This window comes from Lepus europaeus, chromosome 22, assembly GCF_033115175.1.
Source record: "Lepus europaeus isolate LE1 chromosome 22, mLepTim1.pri, whole genome shotgun sequence".
In the NCBI taxonomy this organism is placed as follows: domain Eukaryota; kingdom Metazoa; phylum Chordata; class Mammalia; order Lagomorpha; family Leporidae; genus Lepus; species Lepus europaeus.
Window position 1 is genome coordinate 36,403,137 of NC_084848.1, and position 23,167 is coordinate 36,426,303.

At 48.4% G+C, this 23,167-nt stretch overlaps 1 protein-coding gene across 5 annotated transcripts in view; it reads right to left on the minus strand.

Annotated features, from left to right (window-relative positions):
• The window catches only part of RTN1 (reticulon 1), a 253,834-nt gene that overhangs the window by 11,728 nt on the left and 218,939 nt on the right, over window positions 1-23,167 (minus strand). For 4 of the 5 annotated variants that reach the window (XM_062181365.1, XM_062181362.1, XM_062181363.1 and 1 more), the window contains one exon: window positions 1,483-1,690. In XM_062181365.1, coding sequence (XP_062037349.1) covers window positions 1,483-1,690 — 208 coding nt within the window. Of the gene's footprint in view, window positions 1-1,482; window positions 1,691-20,078; window positions 20,140-23,167 lie in introns of those variants that run through there. The other variant, XM_062181366.1, reaches the window with a different exon arrangement.

Sequence of the window (23,167 nt, forward strand, 5' to 3'; positions counted from 1 at the left end):
TAGTGGAGCTAACTTGTCCCTGTAACAGGAAGCTGGATGTGTAAGCCAACTGAGATACAAGTTCCCCGAGCAACGGAGCAGCGTGGGGGCCTAGAACGTGCTGGAGAAGTAGCCTTCCCCAGACGCTGCAGATGTGGACTCTGGCCCCGGGTGGCAGCACGCCCTGGCACAGCTGGAGAGGGCACTGCACTTCCCGGGTCTCCCCACCCTGGGCGAACCTGTGTAGCCAAGATCCAGTCCGGCACCGGAAGGGCAAATACAGCCCAAGGGTACAGCTGCCCAGAATACCACTGTGTTCGACAGTGCAGTCAGGAACCAGAGGCCAGCAAAGAGGGCTGATGTGCAACCTTTTCCCTTTTTGTCCACAAAGCCCAGACACAGGCATCTTTTCCCCTTTTAAGAACCTGGTTCCCTGAGGCCTGGATGCAGCTGACAGGTGAGGAACATCCAGGGCCAATGTATGGGCTGGCTGTATCCTGCAGGGCTGGCCCAGAGCGATTGTGTAGGCATCCTCTGTACGTCTTAGCCAGGGCCGTCCCTTGGCTACGGGAGGTGAGGATACCTGCAGACGAGCCTGCACTCAGGGGTGGTCATAAGGTGAGGGGGGTGACAGTGACAGGGCCACATGTTAGCTTATTTTGGTACAAAAATGTTTTGAAATCCATGCACAGTTTTTTCATAATACACCTTGCCATGATCTGGAGTTTCTGTGCATGCATGGGTTTCAAACTTTTTTTTTTTTGCACCAAAATAAACTTCTCTTTAAACTCCACTTTGCATGACTGTTTTGAAGTACTCTTATACATTCTTTTAAGTAGATTCCCCATTTCGTTTTTATATTCCCTTGTCTTCAATGTTCATTCTGATCAGACTTCCCCAGTATAAAAATGTATGGGCGGGCACCTGGTCTGTGGAGCTCACACCCATCACAGGGCAGGCCCTTGGGTGTTAACCTGCCGGAGAGGGTGTGGAAATAGCACTCCAAACACCATAGGCCTGGCTCTGTGCTATCCACGGTCATGTGACCTGGGGCAAGTCACTTCACTTCATTGACCCTCAGTAAATAGGGATTATAATGCCTGCTCCCCTTTCCTCCCAGAGCTGGGAGCCTTAAGTCATTGTTGAAATGCTCCTTGGATGATGCTTACCACTGGGAGTAATTAAACTATGAAAACTCAACAGAGCAGTATGATCCTTCCAAAGTTCATGGAAAATATGTATTATGAAACGTTATGTATGGATTTCAAAAACTGTTTGCACCATAATAAACTCATTTGATTCCATTTCCCATGAACCTTTGGAAGTGCCCTCGTGAGTAGCAGAGCCAGGATCCAATGAATTTCTTTCAGAAACTCAGCCCAAGTGTTAGGCATTCAGAGTCAAGGTGTGGGGCGATTCTAAGGGAGACCGGAGCGCAGTGCACCTGTGAGCTGACCGAGAAGAGCGAGGGACAGGGTGAGGGCTGGGCAGGTGGGCACTCACTTGAAAGGGTGGCCCTCGTCGGTTTTCTGCACAGCTTGTAAAACAGACTTGTAGATGCGGAAACTGATGGTGGCTGAGAGTGCGGCGAGGGCCAGGTAGGCCACGACGCTCACCACGCTGAACTGGGTCAGGGAGAAGAGCAGCAGCAGGAAGCTCCCGAACACTATCCCCGTTTGCTTGATGTCCCGCCAGTACAGCAGGTCGACAGCTGTGGGGACAGACACAAAGACACACACACCGCTGAAACCTGGCATTCGGATCTCTAAACACAAGCAGGTGCACGTGCAGCTGCCCCAGGGACACGCACTGCCCCTCTGCTTGGCTCAGAAGGGCCTTTTCCATCCCTGAGGGCAGTCTGCGGATGGTTAAGGAAAGTCCGTGGGCTGTCCAGTGGCCATACCTCTAAGGGAGTAGCCGTGTGGGCTACGCCATCAAACCGCGGTCTGAATTACATGACGCTGAAACAGACTTGAAAATACAGAGCCCCTGCGAAGCACCTGCTCTCCTCTTCCGAGAGCACTGATCTGTGTGCACCTTGACCCCCTGCTGGCTCCCTGGCAGCCTGTGGGCTGGGCAGGAATCCTACAAAGGCCCCTGTTGCTGGGAAAGGACAGTGCCAATGAAAACTGACGTTCAGCAAATGCGGTGCCTTCGGAAGCATGGTGGGGGAGGGGCGAGGAATTCCAGGATACCCGGCCAACACCACCCCCATGTGGGCAAGGATGTTGGGGGGGGGTTCACAAAGTGCATAGACAAATGACAGGAAAAGCTTATACTGTAGTACCAAAAATTTAGAAATCCACGCACAAGTTTTTTTTTTTCCCCATCATATGCATTTTCCATGAGCTTTCCAGAGCCCCTGTGTACTACTGTCAGCTTCATGTGCCAGCGCACGGAGGCCCCTGGATTCCAGTTATTTATTTGCTCAAAGGAGAACGGAGTTGAGCAGCATGAAGACAGCAGGGAGCTGCTCCCTCCATAAGCACTTGCGGAATTGGCAGAAAGAACAGTGTTGAACACATCCCATCCCTTGGGTACAACCCATGGCTACACAGGCTTGTTCCCAGCAAGTCTCACCCCTTTCCGGCCGCATACCTACCTAGGGCTGGCTGGGGAGCACATGGGGGTTCAGGGTGGGGAGGCTCTTCTACAATGGGCTGAGGCTGCCTCCCCCACCCCAGAAAGGGAAAGGTGCAGAGAATTTACCCTCATGCACTCCCTGCCCCACCCCCGAAAGATCCTGTTGGGCGAAGAATTCTGTCTGTTCTCCTACAGCCCTTCTGTGATGTAGGAAATAGAGGAGCGGCCTACAAGCATGTTTTGGGATGAGACAAGGGTGTTTTTCCTCTTTTAGGAGTGGGGCTGGGCCTACAAGTAGATTTCCGGGAGCAAAGGCAAAGCTCTGCACCTGTGAAGCGTCTCTCTCCTGCCCCAGTCACAGCCACACTGACCAGCAGAGATCCGCTCTGTGCTGTGGATCAAGCCTCTTCTAGCCTCAAAGCAGTTGTTACCATCATCTCTTTCTGCTTCTTTATTTTATTTTTATTTATTTTTTTGACAGGCAGAGTGGACAGTGAGAGAGAGAAACAGACAGAGAGAAAGGTCTTCCTTTGCCATTGGTTCACCCTCCAATGGCCGCCGCGGCCGGTGTGCTGGGGCCGGCGTACCGCACTGATCCAAAGCCAGGAGCCAGGGGCTTCTCCTGGTCTCCCATGGGGTGCAGAGCCCAAGCACTTGGGCCATCCTCCACTGCCTTCCCGGGCCATAGCAGAGAGCTGGCCTGGAAGAGAGGCAACCGGGACAGAATCCGGTGCCCTGACCAGGACTAGAACCCGGTGTGCCGGCGCCGCAAGGTGGAGGATTAGCCCAGTGAGCCGCGGCGCCAGCCTGGATAACACTTTGAAGATCTGCTTGTCCTAAATGAAAACGTTTGTAGGAGTTCACCAAATGATTTTTTTTCCTTTTAGAAGAGTTTGCTGATAACACACTATTCAACACGATAACCTTTCGGGAGAGGAGGACTCCTTTGGAAGAGGTCAGCCCTAAGGCCCCGGGTGCTGCACGCAGACGTGGCAGGGGGAGAGGATGGAGCCTGCTCCAGGCCTGCCTCCTCCTGGGCATGACCAGATTCCGATGGTAGGACCAAGCCCACAGAGCCAGGGCCGTGGGGGCCTGGGGCCTGCAGTCCTTATTTTGTGCAGGGATGGCTAAAGGGGAATAGAAGAGACTAAAACACTACCACATAGGCAGGTGCCACTGAAGTGGTGCTCTTCCCCCTGCCTTCACTTATTCAGAACTGAGCCAGCACGGGTGGCGAGGATAGAAGGATAAACGAATGACAAACAGACACACACAAGAGACTGTTCTCCATGTACCGGTATCCCTCGGACTCCCAGCAGACACCCTGGGAAGTATGTGCCAATGCGGGCTCCGTAGCGTGGGGGGAGGGGGCTCACCCTGCAGAGGAGAATGGATGGGGAAACCCTGCAGGTGGTTTCAGAGACAGAATTTGTTTTTTCCCCAGCTGAATCCTCGTTTAACAAATCGCTTACCCCCTGTTTAAACTGGCAAACCAGCTAGAAAAGCCTTCTAAACCTCTTCTAATATAAACCAGCTCGCTGAGACTGGGAGGCACCAGGCCTCGGCTTTCCTTTAACAAGTTACCATCACCAAGTCACACCAGTTTGGTGGGAAGTCATCTCCCATCAGCTCGTTCAATCAACATGATAATTAGGAGGTTGACAAAAGAACTGCTATTTCAGGGGCCCGCCTTGTGGCAAGGGGGTAAAGCCACCTGTTACAAGGCCATCCCTTTGGGCGCCAGTTTGTGTTCTCACTGCTCCATTTCTGATCCAGCTCCTTACTAATGACCTGGGGAAGCAGTGGAAGATGGCCCAAGTCCTTGGGTCCCTGCACCGGTGTGGGAGACCCGGATGAGGCTTCTGGCTCCTGGCTTTGGCCTGGCCCAGCACTGGCCATTGTGGCCATCTGGAGAGTGAACCAGCAAATGGAAGATCTCTCTCTTTCCGTCTCTCCCTTTCTCTCTATAATTCTGACTTTCAAATAAATAAATAAATCTTGAAAAAAAGAAGATCTTAGAGTGGACTGCAGAACCTGGTACTTTGTGACAAGATTATCTATTTCCATAGATTCTGAGACTCCAAGGTGCTTTTATATAGTACCTCTCTTCAGCCTCACGATCCGTGCTACCAGATGGGTCCTTGACAAGCAAGGAAGCTGGAAATTAAGAAACGTGGGGCAAGCATTTTGTGCGGGGTGGATTTGCCACTGGGATGCCTGCCTTTTGAGTCCTGGCTTCTCTGCTTACAACCCAGCTTCCCACTAGCGAGAACCTGGGGAAGAAGCAGTGATGGCTCCAGTGCTTGGCTCCCTGAGCTGCCTTTGGCGGGAGACCTGTATTGAGTTCTGGGCTCCTGGTTTTGACCTGGAGCAGTCCTTTAAGCAATAGCCCTGGCTGTTGTAGGGATTTGTGGATGGAAGATCTCTTTCCATTTGTCTGTGTTTCTATATGCCTTTCAAATAAAATGAAAAAAATAAATAAAAATTTTCAAAAACGAAAGTGGAAACCTGCATCTTATTAACTAAACAGGAGGAGCAGAAGCAAACCCTCCGTGTGAGGCTCTTCTGAAGCAAAATGGTTGCCTCTCTCATGTTATTTGCTCAATGTCTCCAAAAGTTAAGCAAAATTGATTTGGGGCAGCCTGATTGTCTTTAAAACTGCTTTCAGAACTAGATTGTTGAGAAATTTTTGCTAAAGCCATTATCAATAGGAAAGCTACTGAGAATATCATCTACTAAGCACAGAAATCATAACATTTTATTCCTGCTTTTCAGAAACTTAGCATCTAGCTGGGAAGGCTGGACGTCCCTTCAAGCAGAAGCTGACCTGAAGCCAGGGTATCTTGTATTGCTGTGGGGCCAGAGTCTGAGAACACAGTATTAGTAGAAGTGACAAAGAAGAAGGACAGTTTGTTAAGGGGCTGGGGGCAGACACAGGAAACATTATGAAGGATTCCTTGACAAGAATGGTGACTAATTAGCTGGGAGGAAAAGGAGGCAGAGCTAATTAAGGGGGAAAGCAACATTTCCGAGGGAGGTGGCTCTGTTGTTAGCATTAGGGACAAAAATAGGAAATGTGCAGATGAGCTGGTGTGTGTGTGTGTGTGGGGGGGCCTGCACTTGTTTTTAACCTCCAGACTCTAACATCATGACATCAAAGTAGGGCACTTTGACACAGCCCGGGGCACAGATGGCAGAGAGATCACAGATGCATGGCTGATAATGACGTGCAACCATTACTAGCTTCTAGAAAGCTTGGGAGCGGAAAGACTTGGCTTTTAGGCTTTTTCACAGTGGCCCTGAGTTGCAACGATCCTTGCTGTCATATATCCAAAGACATCCAGAGGTGTACGTACAGCAGGCACCTGGAAATGCAGGACTAAGATTTGAGGTAGCAGGGAGGAACACTCACACGTGGTGTCTTCCTAATCCCCAAGGCAGACGGACTAAGGATGAAGTGGATGGTGTGAGAATCGAAGGACTAAGTGGAGCTATGAAAAGTCCCGGATGTTAGAAAGGGCCTCCCGACAGTGGCTTCCCGGAAGACAGGGGGCGAGCTACAGGCAGGGCGCTGGAGACGTGGCAAGAGCAAGGCCAGCAGAGACGGGACCAGCGTGACTGCAGTCCGGAAGGCCAGTCACGTGGTGGGGAGCTCCGTGTTAGCAGTGGTGGGCAGAGCTGCCCTCTTCCAAGGGGCTGGGTGAGTCCTGGGAAGTTAAAAACAATGAGGGCAGTTTGGGGAATAGAAGCAGCAAGTAAACCTTTGGGCTGGGCAGGACTTGGGGGTATCTGTGGAAAGGAGAGGCAGGTGTTCTGGAAAGAGGAGATATTTGATTAAGCAAAGTCTCAACCAAGGTGGGACATGACGATATTACTCATGGCTATTTTCAGAAGAGGAGGAAGACAGAAGGGCTGGCTGAAGTCGGAGAGGCATCTGGGGAAGGTATGGCTATCGCTACAGATCCGTGTTGAGGTGGAAAGGAAACAAAATGGTTTGGGCAAATTAGCTCAGGTTTTCCTTGGAAAATGAGTCACAAGGTCTTCTTGGGACTGAAGAGCTTCGGGGCAGGGCTAGAAGACAGTAGGGAAAGCAAAGCTGGCATCTGTCCAACAGAGAGGGATGAGCCACATCCTTAGGGACCTCAGAAAGTTCTTGGAAAAGTGGAATTAAAAGATAAATTCATTTTGGTGCAAAAATCTTTGAAATCCATGCATACAGGGGTCTTCAAAAAGGTCACACAAATGTGTTCTATGAAAAATCTTTGCACAGATTTCAAAATTTTTTTTGCACCAAAATAAACTTATCTTTGAATTACATTTTTTTTTTTCAACTTTCTGAAGTTCTCTCATAGGGCTACTGAGCATGTGAAATGTGACTGGCTCCAGGTGAGATGTCTCAACCATGTACTGGATTTCAGACTCAGAGAGAAAAAAAAAGATGGAAAATATACCACTCATGCTTTTAATATAAAAAGAAAAAAATACAAAAAATTAATACAAATTATATGTTGAAAGGCCAAGAATTTTTGATATATTGATTTGAGAAAATACATTATCAAAATATGAACTTACCTGTTTCCATTTACTTTTTGACATTTTAGAAAATTCAAAGTATATATGGGGCTCATATTGTGTTTCAATTGGACAATAATGATCTAGAAAAAGACAATAAAGGTTCAAAAAGGAATGAATAGAAGGATTACCGAAAAGGAAAAAGTACCTGGTTAAAGTCAGAAACTCCCAGGGAATTCCTTCTCTTCATGGTGAGGTATGGGGTGCTCTGATGGACCACAGGGCAGAGCCCGGGCACAGGCAGAGGAAGCGAAGTCCAAGAGGGCAGGATGGAAGGGAACAGGCCTGAGGCTCAGGCTGAAAATGACAGTCCTGTGGCGGGGGGAGGGGTGACTGATGGCCGTGGCTAAGTGTGACAGAGTGCAGGCCAATGGCCCAAAGCTCTGATGACTCAGTGGGAAAGGTGGGAGGTGATGGAGCTATGAGCAGAGGATTTCTGTGTTCCAAATCTGCTGTGTAAATGCCAAGTTTTCACATTTTACTTTTGCTTAGAGTGATGTAAATTTATGCAGGAGGTTTTACAGTACTGGACCCAGAAAAGTAGGCATTTGAACAAAGTTTGCTTAGAATCCAAGTAAGAGAAAGGTAAGTAACTGCGTGGCAACACCGTGCAACAGAGACTGAAGCTTTGCTCTTCTTTTAAAGCCATCTGAGCACACATTCACTAGGCATGCTCACTAGGACAGGTCTACGTTAGCGCTTCAAGTTCACGGAGGTGCAGGCGTTTGGCCAAGGGGTGAAGATGCTGGCTGGGAGGCCAGCTTCTCAGAGTGCCCGGATTCAAGTCCTGGTCCTGCTCCCAATTCCAGCTTCCTGCTGATGTACTCCCTGGGAGACAACAGGTGATGGCTCAAGTGGTTGGGTCCTTGCCACTCACACGGGAGACCTGGACTGGCTTCCCACCTGCTGGCTTCAGCTCAGTCCAGCCCTGGCTGTTGTGGGAATTTAGGGAATGAACTAACCGATGGGAGCTCCACCTGTCTGACTTTCCAATAAATAAAGAAATTCTTAAAGACATGAAGTTCACGAACAAATGGAAAACTAGGATGTGCTTATTTTGTTGCAAATCAATTCTGAAATCCATACATAGTTTTTTTTACAATGTGCATTTCCCATGAATGTTCTGAGGATCTTTTGTGTGCATGGATTTCAAAATTGTTCTGCATCAAAATAAATGACCTTTTAATCTTCCTTTTCCAAGAACTTTTTGAAGTACCTTTGCATAACCTTTAGATCCCTCTCACTGGAAAATATATATTCTCCTCATCAGTGTTCATTCTAATCAGATTTCCCCCATGTAAAATATGGAGGGGAGGGGGTCATATGTCCATGAGCACCACACCACTCAAAGGGTGGTCTTTTGGTGTTAAACTTACAAAGCATGGGAATAAAAAAAAATTCAATAAGATTCCCTCATACTATATTGGTTTGCCAATTACAAAAACAAAAACTACTTTGCCAAAACATTAACATGTCAGCTTTGAATAAAAAAAAATTAGTGCATCCTGCATGTTTGATAAACAGAGTGGCTGGGTGACTACTTCTCCATTCTGCAAACTCTGGCACACCCTGCAGCCTCCCTGGGCATGCCTTAGAATCTATTCACTCCTGCGTGACCCAGCAGATCTGAAGAACCCTGATCTCGAATGCCAAAACCAGTGTTCTCCTCATTTCCAGCATCCAATCAATAACAGAAAAGAACAAGTGAGCCAAGTTTAGCATTAACAGCTCAAGGAGAATTAAATCCTATGTCAAGTTTCTAGAAAGAAAACCCTTTACTGCAGTTCAAATTTTTTTGTTTGAGAAACTATTTTAGATGCAATCAATTATCTGACTCAATAGCTGTTGCAATATTCAGAAAGTTTATTAAAAATGTATAAATGCTTAAGACAATCACGGCTTTTTATATCTCATTTATAAGGCAAAGTGTGGTCATGTGGTATAAGAGGCTAATAGAAAGTGGCAATACATTGTGTACAACCATCTGCATTATTGCATTATATTCTTCAAAGTATATTTACATTCCATTTTGGTCCAGAATAGATTTCAAGCAACACTGTACCACTGGCCTTATGATACGTTAATGCTGTTCTTTAAAAGGTCAAGTGGAAAGATCTAAGAAAGTCCTGCTCCTAGAAAGCTCAGCATTTCCCAAACTGAATGATGGAATGCTGTGGACTTTGATGTACTTTTTAGCAGGCTCCTGCGCATTTGACCACCATAAGAGTCAGAAGACCACAGCAACGTGAGTTCTACCCAGCCCAGTGTCCAAAGCCATCACGCAAGGCTTGCTTGCTCTCGCCACTGACTTTCATGCAGCAAAGAAAAGGTGACCAGGAACTGACGGGGGGAAGGAACAGAATTAACTTTCCCACCTTTAATCTTCCCCCGTTTTCCACTGAAAAGGAGAAACGCGGCGGAAGTCCTGTAAGAAAAACACTTTGAACTCATGCTGAGACCTTTGAAGGGGACATCTTCTAGGGAACTAACCCACGGGTTTCTCCCACACAGGTTAGAACTTCAAATTGTCATCCAGGAGCCCAGAGACCGGAGGGGAGGGGCAACCGGTGACAGGGGTTTCTGCTCATCAGATATCTGTAGTGGCTCCATGTGCCAGGCCCCGAAGACCCCCTAAACACAAGGCTACATCAAACAGCCTGTGGGGAAACGGGACTACAAGGAGCCGGGTGCTTGGCACACTGGCTGAAATGCCCGCATGCCACACTGGTTGAGGTCCTGCCTCCTTTCTCAGTTTCACCTTCCTGCTGAGGTGCGCACTGGGAGGTGGGAGGGATCGTTCAAGTTCTTCGGTCCCTTCCTCTCACATGGGAGACCCAGCCTGGGTCCCATGGGAAACCCAGATTGAGTTCTAAACTCTTGGCTTTGACCTGGCCAAGGCTAAGCTTATGGGCATTTGGAAAGTGAACCAGCAGATGGAAGACCTCTCTCTCTCTCTCAAGTGAAAAAAAAATTACAATTAAAAAATAATAATAAAAAATTAGTTCATTCTGGCACAAAATTTTTGAAGTCCATATTATTAATAATATGCATTTCCAGGAGCTTTTTGAAGACTTCTCTCCTTTTTTTTTTTAAAGATTTTTATTTGAAAGGCAGAGTTACAGAGAGGCAGAGGCAGAGAGACAGAGAGAGAGAGAGGTCCTCCATCCTCTGGTTCACTCCCCAAGTAGCTGCAATGGCTGGAGCTGGGCCAATCCAAAGCCAGGAGCCAGGAGCTTCTTCTGGGTCTCCCAAGTGGGTGCAGGGGCCCAAGCACTTGGGCCATCTTCCACTGCTTTCCCAGGCCACAGCAGAGAGTGGATTGGAAGTGGAGCAGCCGGGACTCAAATCAGCACCCATATGGGATGCCGGCACTGCAGGTGGTGGCTTTACCCACTACGCCACAGCGCCGGCCCCTTTGAAGACCTCTTACACAGCCACACTGACTGTCGAGAGTAAATGCCAACACTATTTCTAGATGTTGAAGTAATGTTGTGGGTGATTTGAAAGAGAAGGCATCTTAAGTCTTGTGTTTCTCACTGAGAGTAAGTGTTCAATCTGTTTCTTACGTAAGCTGTGGCGGAACAAAGGGAAAGGAAGAATTTGATGGCCAAAGCCACAGCCAACAGCAATGCCCTGTGCTTTTCTTCCACAGGAGACAAACGCCAACGCACTACTTCACAGCTTTAGAAGGCAAACGTGTCTTGATGCTCATGGCGGGCTCACCATTTTCCTGAGTTGGAAGGGAAAGGGATTTCTGTTTAGGGAACATTCCCATTCTCTCCCTGCTGTGACGTGAGTACAATGACACTCACGGCCTTTGCTACAATGAGGGGTGGCCCTGCCCAGGAAGTGAAATGGCAGGGCCCACACGCTTAAGATGGGCTGGCCTGGCTCTCCTTACAAGTCTCCAGCAAACCCAGAGGCTGACTTGGAGGGGTTTCCCCAGGGGAGGGTGAGGCTCAAGGAAGACAGACATGGATAGGAGGCAGGAGGTGGGGGCAAGGCAGGCCTGGCCAAAGCTAAGAGCCTGGAACTCGGTCTGGGTCTCCTCCCAACAGGATGGCAGGGACCCACTCGAGCCATCCTCTGCTGCCTCCCATCAGCAGGCAGCTGGACTCAGGGGTGAAGCTTGGATTCAAACCCAGGAGCTCTGATTCGGGGCGCAGATCTCCCAAGCAGCACCTTGACAGCTGTGCCAGATACTTACCTTGTCGAAAAGGACTCTGAGCTACTGAATGTCTCCAAGTACTTTTTCTGTATGAACCCCATCAAAATTCAAAACTGTTCATCTTGTCTTTTCTCTGTTAATCCCAATTAGTAAACAAACAAACAAACAAAAAAACACCTCTGTGCTAAAATCCATCACTGTACCAGCATATCAAAGAATCATAAAGGTAGACGCCTGTTGTATTTTTTCCCCCCCTTCAAGTGTATACAAGGGCCAGTGTGGTGGCACAGAGGATTAAGCCACTGCCTGTGAGGCTGGCATCCCATATGAGCACAGGTTCCAATCTTGGCTGCTCCACTTCCGATCCAGCTTCCTAATAATGCACTTGGGAGAGCAGCAGAAGATAGCCCACCTGCTTGGGCCCCTCCCTCTTACCCATGTGGGAGACCTGGATGGAGTTCCAGGCTCCTGGCTGAAGCCTGGCCAAGTCCTGGCCATTGCAGTCATTTGGGGAGTGAACCAACAGATGGAAGATCTCTTCCTGTCTCTCTGTTTGTAACTCTGCCTTTCAAATAAATAAAAAATAAATTAAATTAAACATTAATATATTTTAAAATGTTGATGATGACCATATGGCAAAACCATTTCTTGAACTAAAGACAGAAGGCATGGTCTTTTATTGTACTTGGGTGCCCCTCCTGGCACCCATTATGAACAGATTTGAAGCTTACCCATCTCAAGTTTGGTGAAATGCTTCTGAAAGAGAAGACTAAAATATGACCACACTTGAAGCCCCTTCTACAGCTTAAAATGGTTACGGCTGTACTTTTCATTGTTCAGAATCAGCGCTATTTATGGCAAGCTCCTTCTAAGTACTGCTGGAATTATTCCCCCCCCTTTGACAATACAGGAAATAAGGATTAGGAATTTTATTTTATGAAGGAGTAAGACTACTTTGCTCAGATCCAACTTAAAGATGCAGCTCTTAACATATTTTGGGAATTTACGAGTGGTCTTCAAAATGTTCATGAAAATGTGTGCTATGAAAAAACTATGCATGGATTTCAAAACGTCTTTGCACCTAAATAAGCTTCTTTTGGGGCTGGTGCTGTGGCATAGTAGGTTAAGCCTCCACCTGTGGTGCCGGCATCCCATATGGGCACCAGTTTGAGTCTCGGCTGCTCCACTTCTGATCCAGCTCTCTGCTATGGCCTGGGAAAGCACCAGAGGATGGCCCAAGTCCTTGGGCCCCCGCACCTACGTGGGAGATCCCGTAGAAGCTCCTGGGTCCCGGCTTTGGATTGGCCCAGCTCCAGCTGTTGTCGCTATTTGGGGAGTGAACCAGTGGATGGAAGACCTCTCTCTCTGTCTCCCTCTCTCTGTCTGTAATTCTGCCTCTCAAATAAATAAATAAATAAAATTTAAAACAAAAACAAAATAAGCTTCTTCTATTCTCCCTTTCCATGAGCTTTTTGAAGCACCCTAGTAGAACTTTATAGTCTAAGTTCTAAAACTTCTAACAATTTCCTCATCTATTTGAATCATATGCTGTAAGTTCGGAATGTAATTTTAATTATCAAGGTTTAAAGCAGTTATTATTTTAACTGCTACCTAGGAAGAAAACAGTTTTTAAACAATGAATAATGTAAAAAATCTTTGCTTTCCAATTAGGGCTTAATCAAGAGTAAGCCACATTTTGTTTGAGTAACAAGAACTGGGAAGGCGGCAAAATGTACATAATACAGGGGCCACATACGTTCCCAATCTAGGAGATTAGGTTGAAAGGATGGCAAATTTGATCCTGACATATATTTAATCATTTTCAAAAAGAAAAGTGATATTCTGAGAGCCATCCACTTGAGGCCTAACTCATACAAGAACTGGATTTTGTTTCGCTGGATTCAGTGGATTTTACACTTTAATTCTATTCTAAGCTGATTAACACCTGCCAGCTACCTCAGAGTCTGTCCCAGAATGTATTACCTGCCCTAAAGACGAAAAAGAATTGAGTACAGGATATCCTTTCAAATATAGGGACAGGCAGGTGGGGGTGGGGTGGGGGAAGGGGAGGGGGAGGGGAACAGGGAGGGGGAGGAGGAATGGGGGAGAGAGAGAGGGAGAGGGAGAGGGCTTTTTAGAATGAAGAAGAAAGGGCCTGTTGCGTGAGGTGGAAGATTTCACCTACTTCCCTATGAACGTAACCATAATGCCTTAGTCATAGGACACCAGCTTTATTATTATTTTTATTTTAAAAAGCATTAATTTATGAACATATGAGAAAATTAATACATGCGAAGCTGTAAGTTTAAATCAGCATTTTTGTTGAACTTTTCCCATCATGGTGGATCTACTTTAAAAAAAAAAGCTGGACACTCCCAGGAGTCCACCTGCACGGTTTAAAATGGAAGCATAATTTAAAAATGATTCCAATCTTCTTCTTCGTTTTAGGAAGAAACAGCTTAGACTGTAAAGAAACATTATCTGAAGTTCCACAATTCTGTCTTATGCCAGTTCCTTCCATTACATTAAATTATTTTAAACACCTTTTGAGGTCTACACAATTTTATAAAAACTGCTTTGGGAAGGATGTACTTTTCCCTGAAGGGAGGAGAGAACTCCCACTTTGCTTATGGCCCTATCGAAATACTGACCGTTTGTGGACTCTAGAGGCTTCCATAGCCTTGACAGCTCATGACAAGAGCCTCGGTGATCCCTGATGTCATAAATAAGAGTGTTAATTGTTAAATCTACAACAGGGGTCACTGTGCACTTGCTCCCCATGTAGGACCTCTGTCCTTAATGTGTTGTACTATGAGAATTAACAATAAATCTAGTCTTCAAACAGCACTTTATACTTTGTGTGTCTGTGTGGGTGCAATCTGTTGAAATCTTTACTTAGTATAGAGTTGGTCTTCTGTATATAAAGATAAGTAAAAATGAATCTTAATGAAGAATGGGATGGGAGAGGGAGTAGGAGGTGGGATAGGAGTGGGGGTGGGAGGGTGGGTATCGGGGGAAGAACTGCTATATTCCTAAAGCTGTACCTATGAAATGTGTAATCATTAAATGAAAGCTTTCTAAAAAAAATCAATTAACTATAACAAAACCAAACTGCTTTTGGGGGGTTAGTTGTGGCACAGTGGTTGGCCATTGCCTGCAATGCTGGCACCCCATATGGTGCTGCTTCAAGTTGTAGCTGCTCCACTTCTTCTTCTTCTTTTTTTAATTTGACAGATATAGAGAGAGACAGAGAGAAAGGTCTTCCTTCCATTGGTTCACACCCCAAATGGCCGCTATGGCCGGTACTGCGCCGATCCGAAGCCAGGAGCCAGGTGCTTCCTCCTGGTCTCCCATGCGGGTGCAGGGGCCCAAGCACCTGGGCCATCCTCGACTGCCTTCCTAGGCCACAGCAGAGAGCTGGACTGGAAGAGGAGCAACTGGGACTAGAACCAGGCGCTGATACAGGATGCTGGCACTGCAGGAGGAGGATTAATCAAGCGAGCCGCAGTGCCGGCCCCAGCTGCTCCACTTCTGATCCAGCTCCCTGCTGATGCATCTGGGAAGGCAGCAGAGGATGGCCCAAGTGCTTGGGCTCCTTCCACCCACGTGGGTGGCACAGATGGAGTTCCAGGCTCCTAGGAGGCTTTGGCCTGACCCAGCCTTAGCCATTTTGGTCATTTGGGGAGTGAACCAGTGGATGGAAGCGCTCTCGCGTGCTGTCTCTCTCCCTCTCTCTGTAACTGTTCTTTCAAATAAATACATACATCTTAAAAAACAACAACAACAACAAAAAAACAACACTTTCGGTGCCTTCCTAGTCTCTCAGCTCCATTTTCTTTAACCGTTTATAGATGTTCTCACTTTAAATGACACTGAGTGAATACTAACACTCATTAACTCTGGGTGATTGGTGGTTTTCATTTGAACCTCTCTTTGCCAAAGGGAAATTTTCATAACGTTAATGTGCACGTGTCATCTGGAGAAAAACAGAAAAACCATTTTCTCATTCAAACGTGGAAAAATTCCCTTCTAAAGATTCTCCTGAAAATGACAACTTCCTGCGGAAAGGCGGAGCCTTGCCTTTCAGCGGCGTACCTGACCACCGGCTTTGCTTTAGTATCTGTAGAATTTTCCACTAAGGAAACAAAACGCAGCCCCCCAGCTTAGCCAGTTTTCCCATCAGATCCCATCAGAACATGCAGAGAGGGAATGTGTCAATCGAAGATTTGTGTTGTCCTATTTGTGCAGTATCCCAACATTGTGAATCAAAATAAAACATTGATTTGATAGAAGGCAGCACTGGTCTGCCTTTGTATATTTGGTAAAGCTGTCTTCACCAAATGTTGTTTTCAAAGATTCATTTTCTTTCGATTACTGTGGCTAAAGCAGATCTCCTCCTGTATCCCGGGGGCTCCTTAATGAATGTTTCCAACTGCACCTTGCGGAACAGATGACCCTGACGTGTTTCCACAGAGTCCTGCAGGCCAACACAGAACTTTCCATAGGTTTTGTTTTGTAAAAATGGAAGGGAATGCTCTCTGGAAAGCTGCACCCTACGCCAGTGCTTTGCAAGCTGGGGAAGCTGTGACCACAGGATGCTGCCATACAGAGGAAGATGGCGCGGAAGCCAACCTCAGCCCCAGGGGCACTGCATACGTGAGGGGGCTTTGGAAAGTCCACGGCAAACAGAATTCAAAGATGTTTATTTTTGTCCCCCAAAAAGTGGGATCCATGCATAGCTTTCATGTGAGTTTCCCATAAGCCTTTTGAAGGCCTCTTGCATGCAGAGACTTCAATTTTTTTGGTAACAAAACAAACTAATGTTTTAACTCCTTTTTCTGTGAACACTCTAAAGCTGCCTCTCAGTTAAAAGGTACAGGCTTCCCCTTCATGGTCACACCACCCTGAGTTTAGGGCCCAGTGACATCCTGGGGCCAATCCTTGGTCCTCTTAGCCTGAAAACCCTCACTTCTGCCTCTACAAAAATGAGACACATGACAATCTCATGGTGGCGTCACTCAGACATCCGTCACAAGAGCAGAGGCTGGCGACTGGCATAGAGCTGGTACTTCTGGGGACTCTGGGACAGTGGATGGATGGTGACAGTGACGAGGATGACAGCAGTGGCCCAAGGTCCTCGAGATCGCTGTCCAGCAGCCAACTTTCAGTCTGTCTTAAAGAGACCCTGCATGGAAACATCTCAAAAGAGGGAGGCGAGATGGAGAATTCTCGAATTTGGATGCAAGCCAAGAGTCATCCTCACCTTCTACTGCTCAGTTTACCACTTACCACAAAACCTCACGAGGCCAACAAGTGAAATGACAATTTCACATGGGAGGAAGTGTGGCCAAACGGAAACTTGAAAACGTGAAGGGGTAGTAAGCCCACACGAACACCAGGCCACAGATGATTCGTGTCCTTAGAAAAGACATTAAGGAAGCAGTCATGGACCTCAGAGCGGATGGCAGAGCAGTGGGAAGTGAAGGGCCCTGGATTCTGACAGCCCAGGCTTGTGTCCAACCTCGGGACCCCGACAAAAGCCTTGGTCACCCCTGTGAAATGGGGATAAGAGGAAGTGTCCTAGGGTTTCTGAGGATTAGATGCAACAGTGCAAGTAAAACACTCAGCAGAAGCGCCCCATACACAGTAGGAGCATACTGATCTGCAAGGTGGCTAGCCATACAGGTGTTTCGTTCAGTTTTGTTTTGCTCTTATTTTCCGAGTAGAATATACTTTGGCTTATTTTTTAACAGCATTTCATGGTGGCAATTCATATTTTTTAAGTTGGAAATATGATCTGTACAATGTGTATAATATAGATTTCAATTTTTCTTTCTTTAAAGGTTCTTTCCTAGAGCTGCACTCATGTGTTGATACAATGTATACTCTTGTGTACACACACACACACAAGTACTTCAAAAAGTTCATGTAGAATGGAATTCCATGGCAAATTTATTTTGGCGCAAAAATGTTTGAAATTCATGCACATGAAAGGTCTTCGCCAAGCTCATGAAAATGGGAATTATGGGAAGATGACGTATGTACGCATGGTTCCTTCTGCATGTGCACCGCGGCTTTCAGTGGCGGCTTCACGGAACGTCCGATATGCTGACCTTTCTCCATGGACTACTTAGCTGTGGAGGGAACCGGAAGCCAGCGTTACCTACTTCCCTCCTCGTGCCCCAGAGGACACTGCCAACCAGGCTGCACTGACTTCTTCCCACTGGGCTCACAACCGCTCACTGATCACACCTGTCTAAGGGTGGGGCTCACAGAGAACTATCACACCCTGGCAGCATTTATCACTCACCTGAAGAAATACTGATCTTTGGCTCAACTGACTTAGAATCCCTAGGGGTGGGGCCTGGGTATCTTTTTTGTTTGTTTGTTTGTTTCCTAAGACTCCCCTGGGGCCAGCGCTGTGGCACAGCGGGTTAAAGCCCTGGCCTGCAGTGCCAGCAACCCATGTGGGCGCTAGTTCAAGTCCCAGCTGCTCCACTTCCGATCCAGCTCTCTGCTATGGCCTGGGAAAGCAGCAGAAGATGGCCCAAGTGCTTGGGCCCTGCACATGCATGGGAGACCTGGAAGAAGCTCCTGGCTCCTGGCTTCGGATTAGCTCAGCTCTGGCCATTTCAGTCATCTGGGGAGTGAACCAGCAGATGGAAGACCTCTCTCTGTAACTGTATCTTTCAAATAAATAAAAATAAATCTTTAAAAAAAAAAAAAAGACTCCCCTGGTGATTTTAACGTGCAGCCAGGATGAAGAACAAATGTTTTTGATAATGAAGAAGATACATTGAAAAAAATGCTAGATAAACATATACTATTGTACGTGTAGTTTAGATGAAGAGTTCGCATCATGGGGAGCTGAAAAGGAATCACTCACTGCTTTCTCTCTCTCTGCTGCCGGTAAACCCACCCCTCCTAGTTACCAGTCCATTTTCAAGACAACGGCTTTGTCCCATCTGACAAAAGAAAACCCATGGAGCTGCAGGCCATTGGAGGTTGTCTAGTCTACACGGTCCTCAAGGGCCGGAACTCATCTCCACACTGGAAATGAAAATGACTGCCTTCAGGGGACAAACTACGGCATTCTATGTCAGGATCCGATTATGAACGTCCGGTTTCTTTTCTTGTTTAACCCGCAGAGAGAAAGGCAAAATACAGGATCGTGACGCATTGAGGCCCTATAGCTGACACAAATCAAAGGGAAAACCTGCCATCTTTGCTATCTATCTACTTCTGTTAAGACAGAAGACATCCTACTCACGGCCCAGCCTCGATGTCCACCTAGCTCAGCTATCAGGTGAAGCCGCCGCTGTCAGCTCTGTCCAGGAAATGACAGGTAGGTCTCAACACCGCACAAGAATGAAACACTACCAAGAAGGCTCAGGCTGCCTTCTACTTAAACAGATGCAGTTCCCCGGAGTTGGCGTCAGCGGCCGAGCCTTCATGATGCCCGGGCATGTCGGTTTCTGATCCATCTACCTACCTCTGACGACTGTATTTCCAACAGACTCACATAATCTGAAGGGGACTCCCGTATTTTTATTTCACTGCCACCCAACCCAACAAACAACGGGCGTGCTCTCTATTCTGAGAATCGGGTTCACTTTTTCTTTAAAAAACACACCAAAGGCCAGCCCTTCGGGGGCATTAAAGATGAAAAAGTATCCAATTCTTTCTGTGATATAAAATCACAAGGAGAAGCTGCCCGGCTTCGGCCAACAACCACAAGGACAACAAAAATTGGCTGGGGCTGGGGCTCCTGAGTATTTTGGGCTCCCTCCCTCCTCCTCCCCCCCCCCGGAGGGAGGGGGTGATGCTGCAGGTGAAGCCACAGAGCCAGAGGTGCTAACAGATGAAAAGGCGCGACCCCCAGCACACACCCGCGTCGCCGACACACACCTCCTCCCTGCGGATTCTCTCCTTGGCCCCCTCCTCTGGAAGCGGACCAGGTGGAGAGAACTGAAACGGAACAAAGGAGACGCGGATGTGTGAAGTCGGAGGCTGCATAAAAATGGCTGAAAGGCAACCCAGGCGCGGCTGGAGGTGGCCACACCCAGCGCTGACAGGGACTGTTGCAAAGGAGCCCGCTACGCCCGGAGGGCCGCCGGCTCGGTTTTGATATTTCCCTCCACTTATTCCCCAGATACCCACTAGTAATAAATAATAAGTTACAGGTTGCTCCAATGACACATTTAAAAAAAAAAAAAAAAAAAACCAACCACCGAAACCTTTCCAAGTGATCCACCCCAGGAGGTGGCTACGCCATCATATCTCCAGGGTTTTCGGCGTCTCGGTCTGCATTTCCAGTCTCCTTTGTGTGCCCCCACACAGGAACCTTAGATGGGTGTGTCCCGCTAAAAGGATGCTCTAGCCCTCCAGCTGAGCGGCTCTGCCAGCAGGCTTCGACCTTTCCCTAGACACAAATGCGCTGGGGCGCAGGGAACAATAAGCAAACGCTTTAACCCGGGAGATTAAACAAGCGCCCGCCGGATGACCGCGGGTCCCCGAGGGGGCAATCGAAAACACCACCGTTACAACCAGAAAACAAAGGGGTGGGGGTGGGGGCTCGAACAAAAGGGGGGGGGGAGAAGAAAACCCAGACACCATCCATTTTTGATTCTTTGAAAACGCAGGTTTGCTCCCCCAACAGAGAGCTCCGGGGTGGGAAGCATGCACGGGTCCCACAGGTGAAATGGTGCACAATGGACAGTCCGGCCGCCGGGTTCCCGTGCGCCGCAGGCATGCACTACCGAAATAAAGAGAATACCCTGACTTTTCCAGTTGCTCCACACACAGTCCATCTTGGTGGAATCGGCAGTGGCCTGCATCGTGCGGGCGAGCGGGGCGGCGGGCCGCTGGTCTCCCGGGGGCGTGGGCTGGGGGCGCCGGCCGTGCGCTCAGGCGTGGAGCCGGGGCTGCAGCGCGGGGCTCGCGGCGCGCGCGCGGCTGCGGACAGACTGGGGCTGAGGCTGCAGCAGCCGCGCGCGGCGAGGGGCGGGCGCCGCAGTCAGCGCGGCAGCGAATCAGCGCGGCCCCGGGGCCGCCTGCGCGCTCGGGGGAGCGGGCGCCGCTCCACGCTGCACGCGGCCGCTGCGCCGGGGAGGGCCCAGGCGCCTCCGCCCGGGGAAGGCGCGCACGCGGGCTGGGGGCGGGAGGTGCGAGGGCAGAGAGCGCACCAGGGGTCAGGGTCGGGACGCCAGGGCGCTTGGGTTTCTGGCAGTTCCTGGTCGGCGGGCTGTGTCTTCTAGAAATTTCTTAGAAACCTGTTGGACAACACACAGTCAATGGTGGTACGGTCCCCTGGGCGTCCACTTTTCACTTAACCTTTTTTTTTTTTTCTTTTTTTTAAGATTTTATTTATTTATGTGAGAGGTAGAGTTACAGTGAGAGGGGAAGACAGAGAGAAAGGTCTCCATCTACTGGTTCACCCCCTAGATGGCCACAACGGTTGGAGCTGCCCTACTCTGAAGCCAGGAGCCAGGAGCTTCCTCCGGGTGCAGGGGCCCAAGGACTTGGGCCATCTTCTACTGCTATCCCAGGCCACAGCAGAGAGCTGGATTGGAAGAGGAGCTGCCGGGACTAGAACTGGTGCCCATATGCAGGCAGAGGATTAACCTGCTGCGCCATGGCGCTGGCCCCTCACTTCTTTAATTCTTAAAATTCTGGACACAAAGAAATTTGTCTGGAATCTTCCAAGGAATTGCTAGATTCCTCCCTGTTTTGGAATGTGCTACCTGCAGGCTGCAGATCAAAGCCTTGGCACTTGGGGTCATTGGTCATTTTAGTGACAGGCGGTCAGTTGTGGGGACGTTTGAATAGAACTTAGGGAAACAGGAGGTGGCATCTGTCTGGATAGTGCCATCGTTGAGATTAAGTATAATTTGGGAGACTAGGCTGGTTTCCAAGCCCAGTTATCCAAGTATTTGACCGAGTTCCCAGTTAACAATGCAAAGGCAAAGCACGGAAAAGACCTAACATTCAGTTCTGAGCATGAAATACCACAGTACTCCCAAAGGTTCATGGAAAATGGAATTAAAAGATAAAATTCAGGGGCCGGTTGTGGCACAGCAGGTTAAAGCCCTGGCCTGAAGCGCCGGCATCCCATATGGGCGCCGGTTCTAGTCCCGGCTGCTCCTCTTCCAATCCAGCTCTCTGCTATGGCCTGGGAGAGCAGTAGAAGATGGCCCAAGTCCTTGGGTCTGTGCATCCCATGGGAGACCTGGAAGAAGCTCTTGGCTCCTGGCTTTGGATTGGCGCAGCTCCAGCCATTGCAGCCACCTGGGGAGTGAACCAGCAAATGGAAGACCTCTCTCTCTGTCTCTACCTCTCTCTGTAGCTCTTTCAAATAAATAAAATAAATCTTAAAAAAAAAAAAAGATAAAATTCATTGTGGTGCAAAATATTTTGAAACCCATGCCTCCAAGGGGTTCTTAAAACACATTCATGGGAAACATGTATTATGAAAAGAAAAAACAAAAAACTATGCATGAGTTTCAAGAACTTTTTATGTGAAAATAATTCCATTTTTTTTTTCAGAAACCTCATATTTTATCAGAGTATGTACCAAGACCTTGACAGAATGGACAGTATAGGTATCGTTTGCGGAGGAAAAGTAGGAGGTGCAAAGAGAAAAGACTGGAATGTGGGTGTTGGGTCCTGGGGGAGCCCAGACACAGATGTGAGGACAAAGGCCCTGAGACCACAGGTGCAGAGAGTAAAGAGTTTCTGGGCACCAAAACCACACTTTCCACTTCCATGTGTAGCGGCCTGGCCTGACCCATTGCACCAGACTTCTCTCATGGTATGGAGAAGTGGGGCCTTTACCCCCCCACACCCCCCAGCCTGAAGTGTTCTCACTCAGACCCCAAAACAACATTTGCACAGGGGACACCAGCAGGGTCCAAGGTCAGCAGTCTCAAGCTGAACAGGTGTTTTCACTTTTAAGAAGCGAGCAGACTCTAAAAGATGATCTCGGGACTCACGCATGCTGTGTCCGAGAAACCAGCCGGCTCGCTGCACATCTTCCCAACGTATGGAACATGGTTCCTGAGAAGTCTTCGAAACTGTGACCTCGGGGTTGGGGGGGGGGGGTGACCTGGCGCCTCTGGCAGCTGCCCTCTCCTAAAAACAGCGCTGGCAGGACTCATCACAAAGAACTCTAGATGGACCTCCCTTTACGGTCGCTGGGGACGTTTTTCCATCTATATTTCCCACTCTCCTTCCCTCCCAATATTTTTCATTGTCATGGTCTTTTTTTTTTTTAATTTGGTCAGCAAAATCCTGAAAAGAAAGGCATGTGATAAAGACCCACCTGGATCAGCACCATTCTCACTGCAGGCCATGGCCGAAGGAGTCCAGGGAGGAGAGGGTGGGGCCACCCTCCAGTAGGAACTCCTTGTAGTCTTGGCCACTGGGAGGCACTGCCAGCCCAGTGATAGTCCCAGCCCTCCTCCCTAAATTCAGAAGGTGCCAGCAGGTACCTTTAGTGACGGAGTAGAGGAGTGACAGGACAACTGACAAGCAGTGTGTATCGCGCCCTGGACCGTCTGCAGAGCACAACTCGTGGTTCTGGGTGGAAAGCAGAGAGCGACACATCCCTACCAGGGGACAGCCCGCACAGGGACACCACCTTCCCAGGGCGGACGATGGCCTACGGTGGACTCCTTTTGGGCCATGCATTTTCCCTGACGATACAGTTGACCCTGCAATGCTGGCCTAGCTGAACACATCATTTTCAGTCTTGTTAGTTCTGGAGAAAAGCTTGATGGCACATGGGAAAAAAAATACAAAGTAGTTTGAGTGTTGCAGGTTGAGGAAGACAACTTATGACAGCGTTCACACAAGCGACATAGGAAC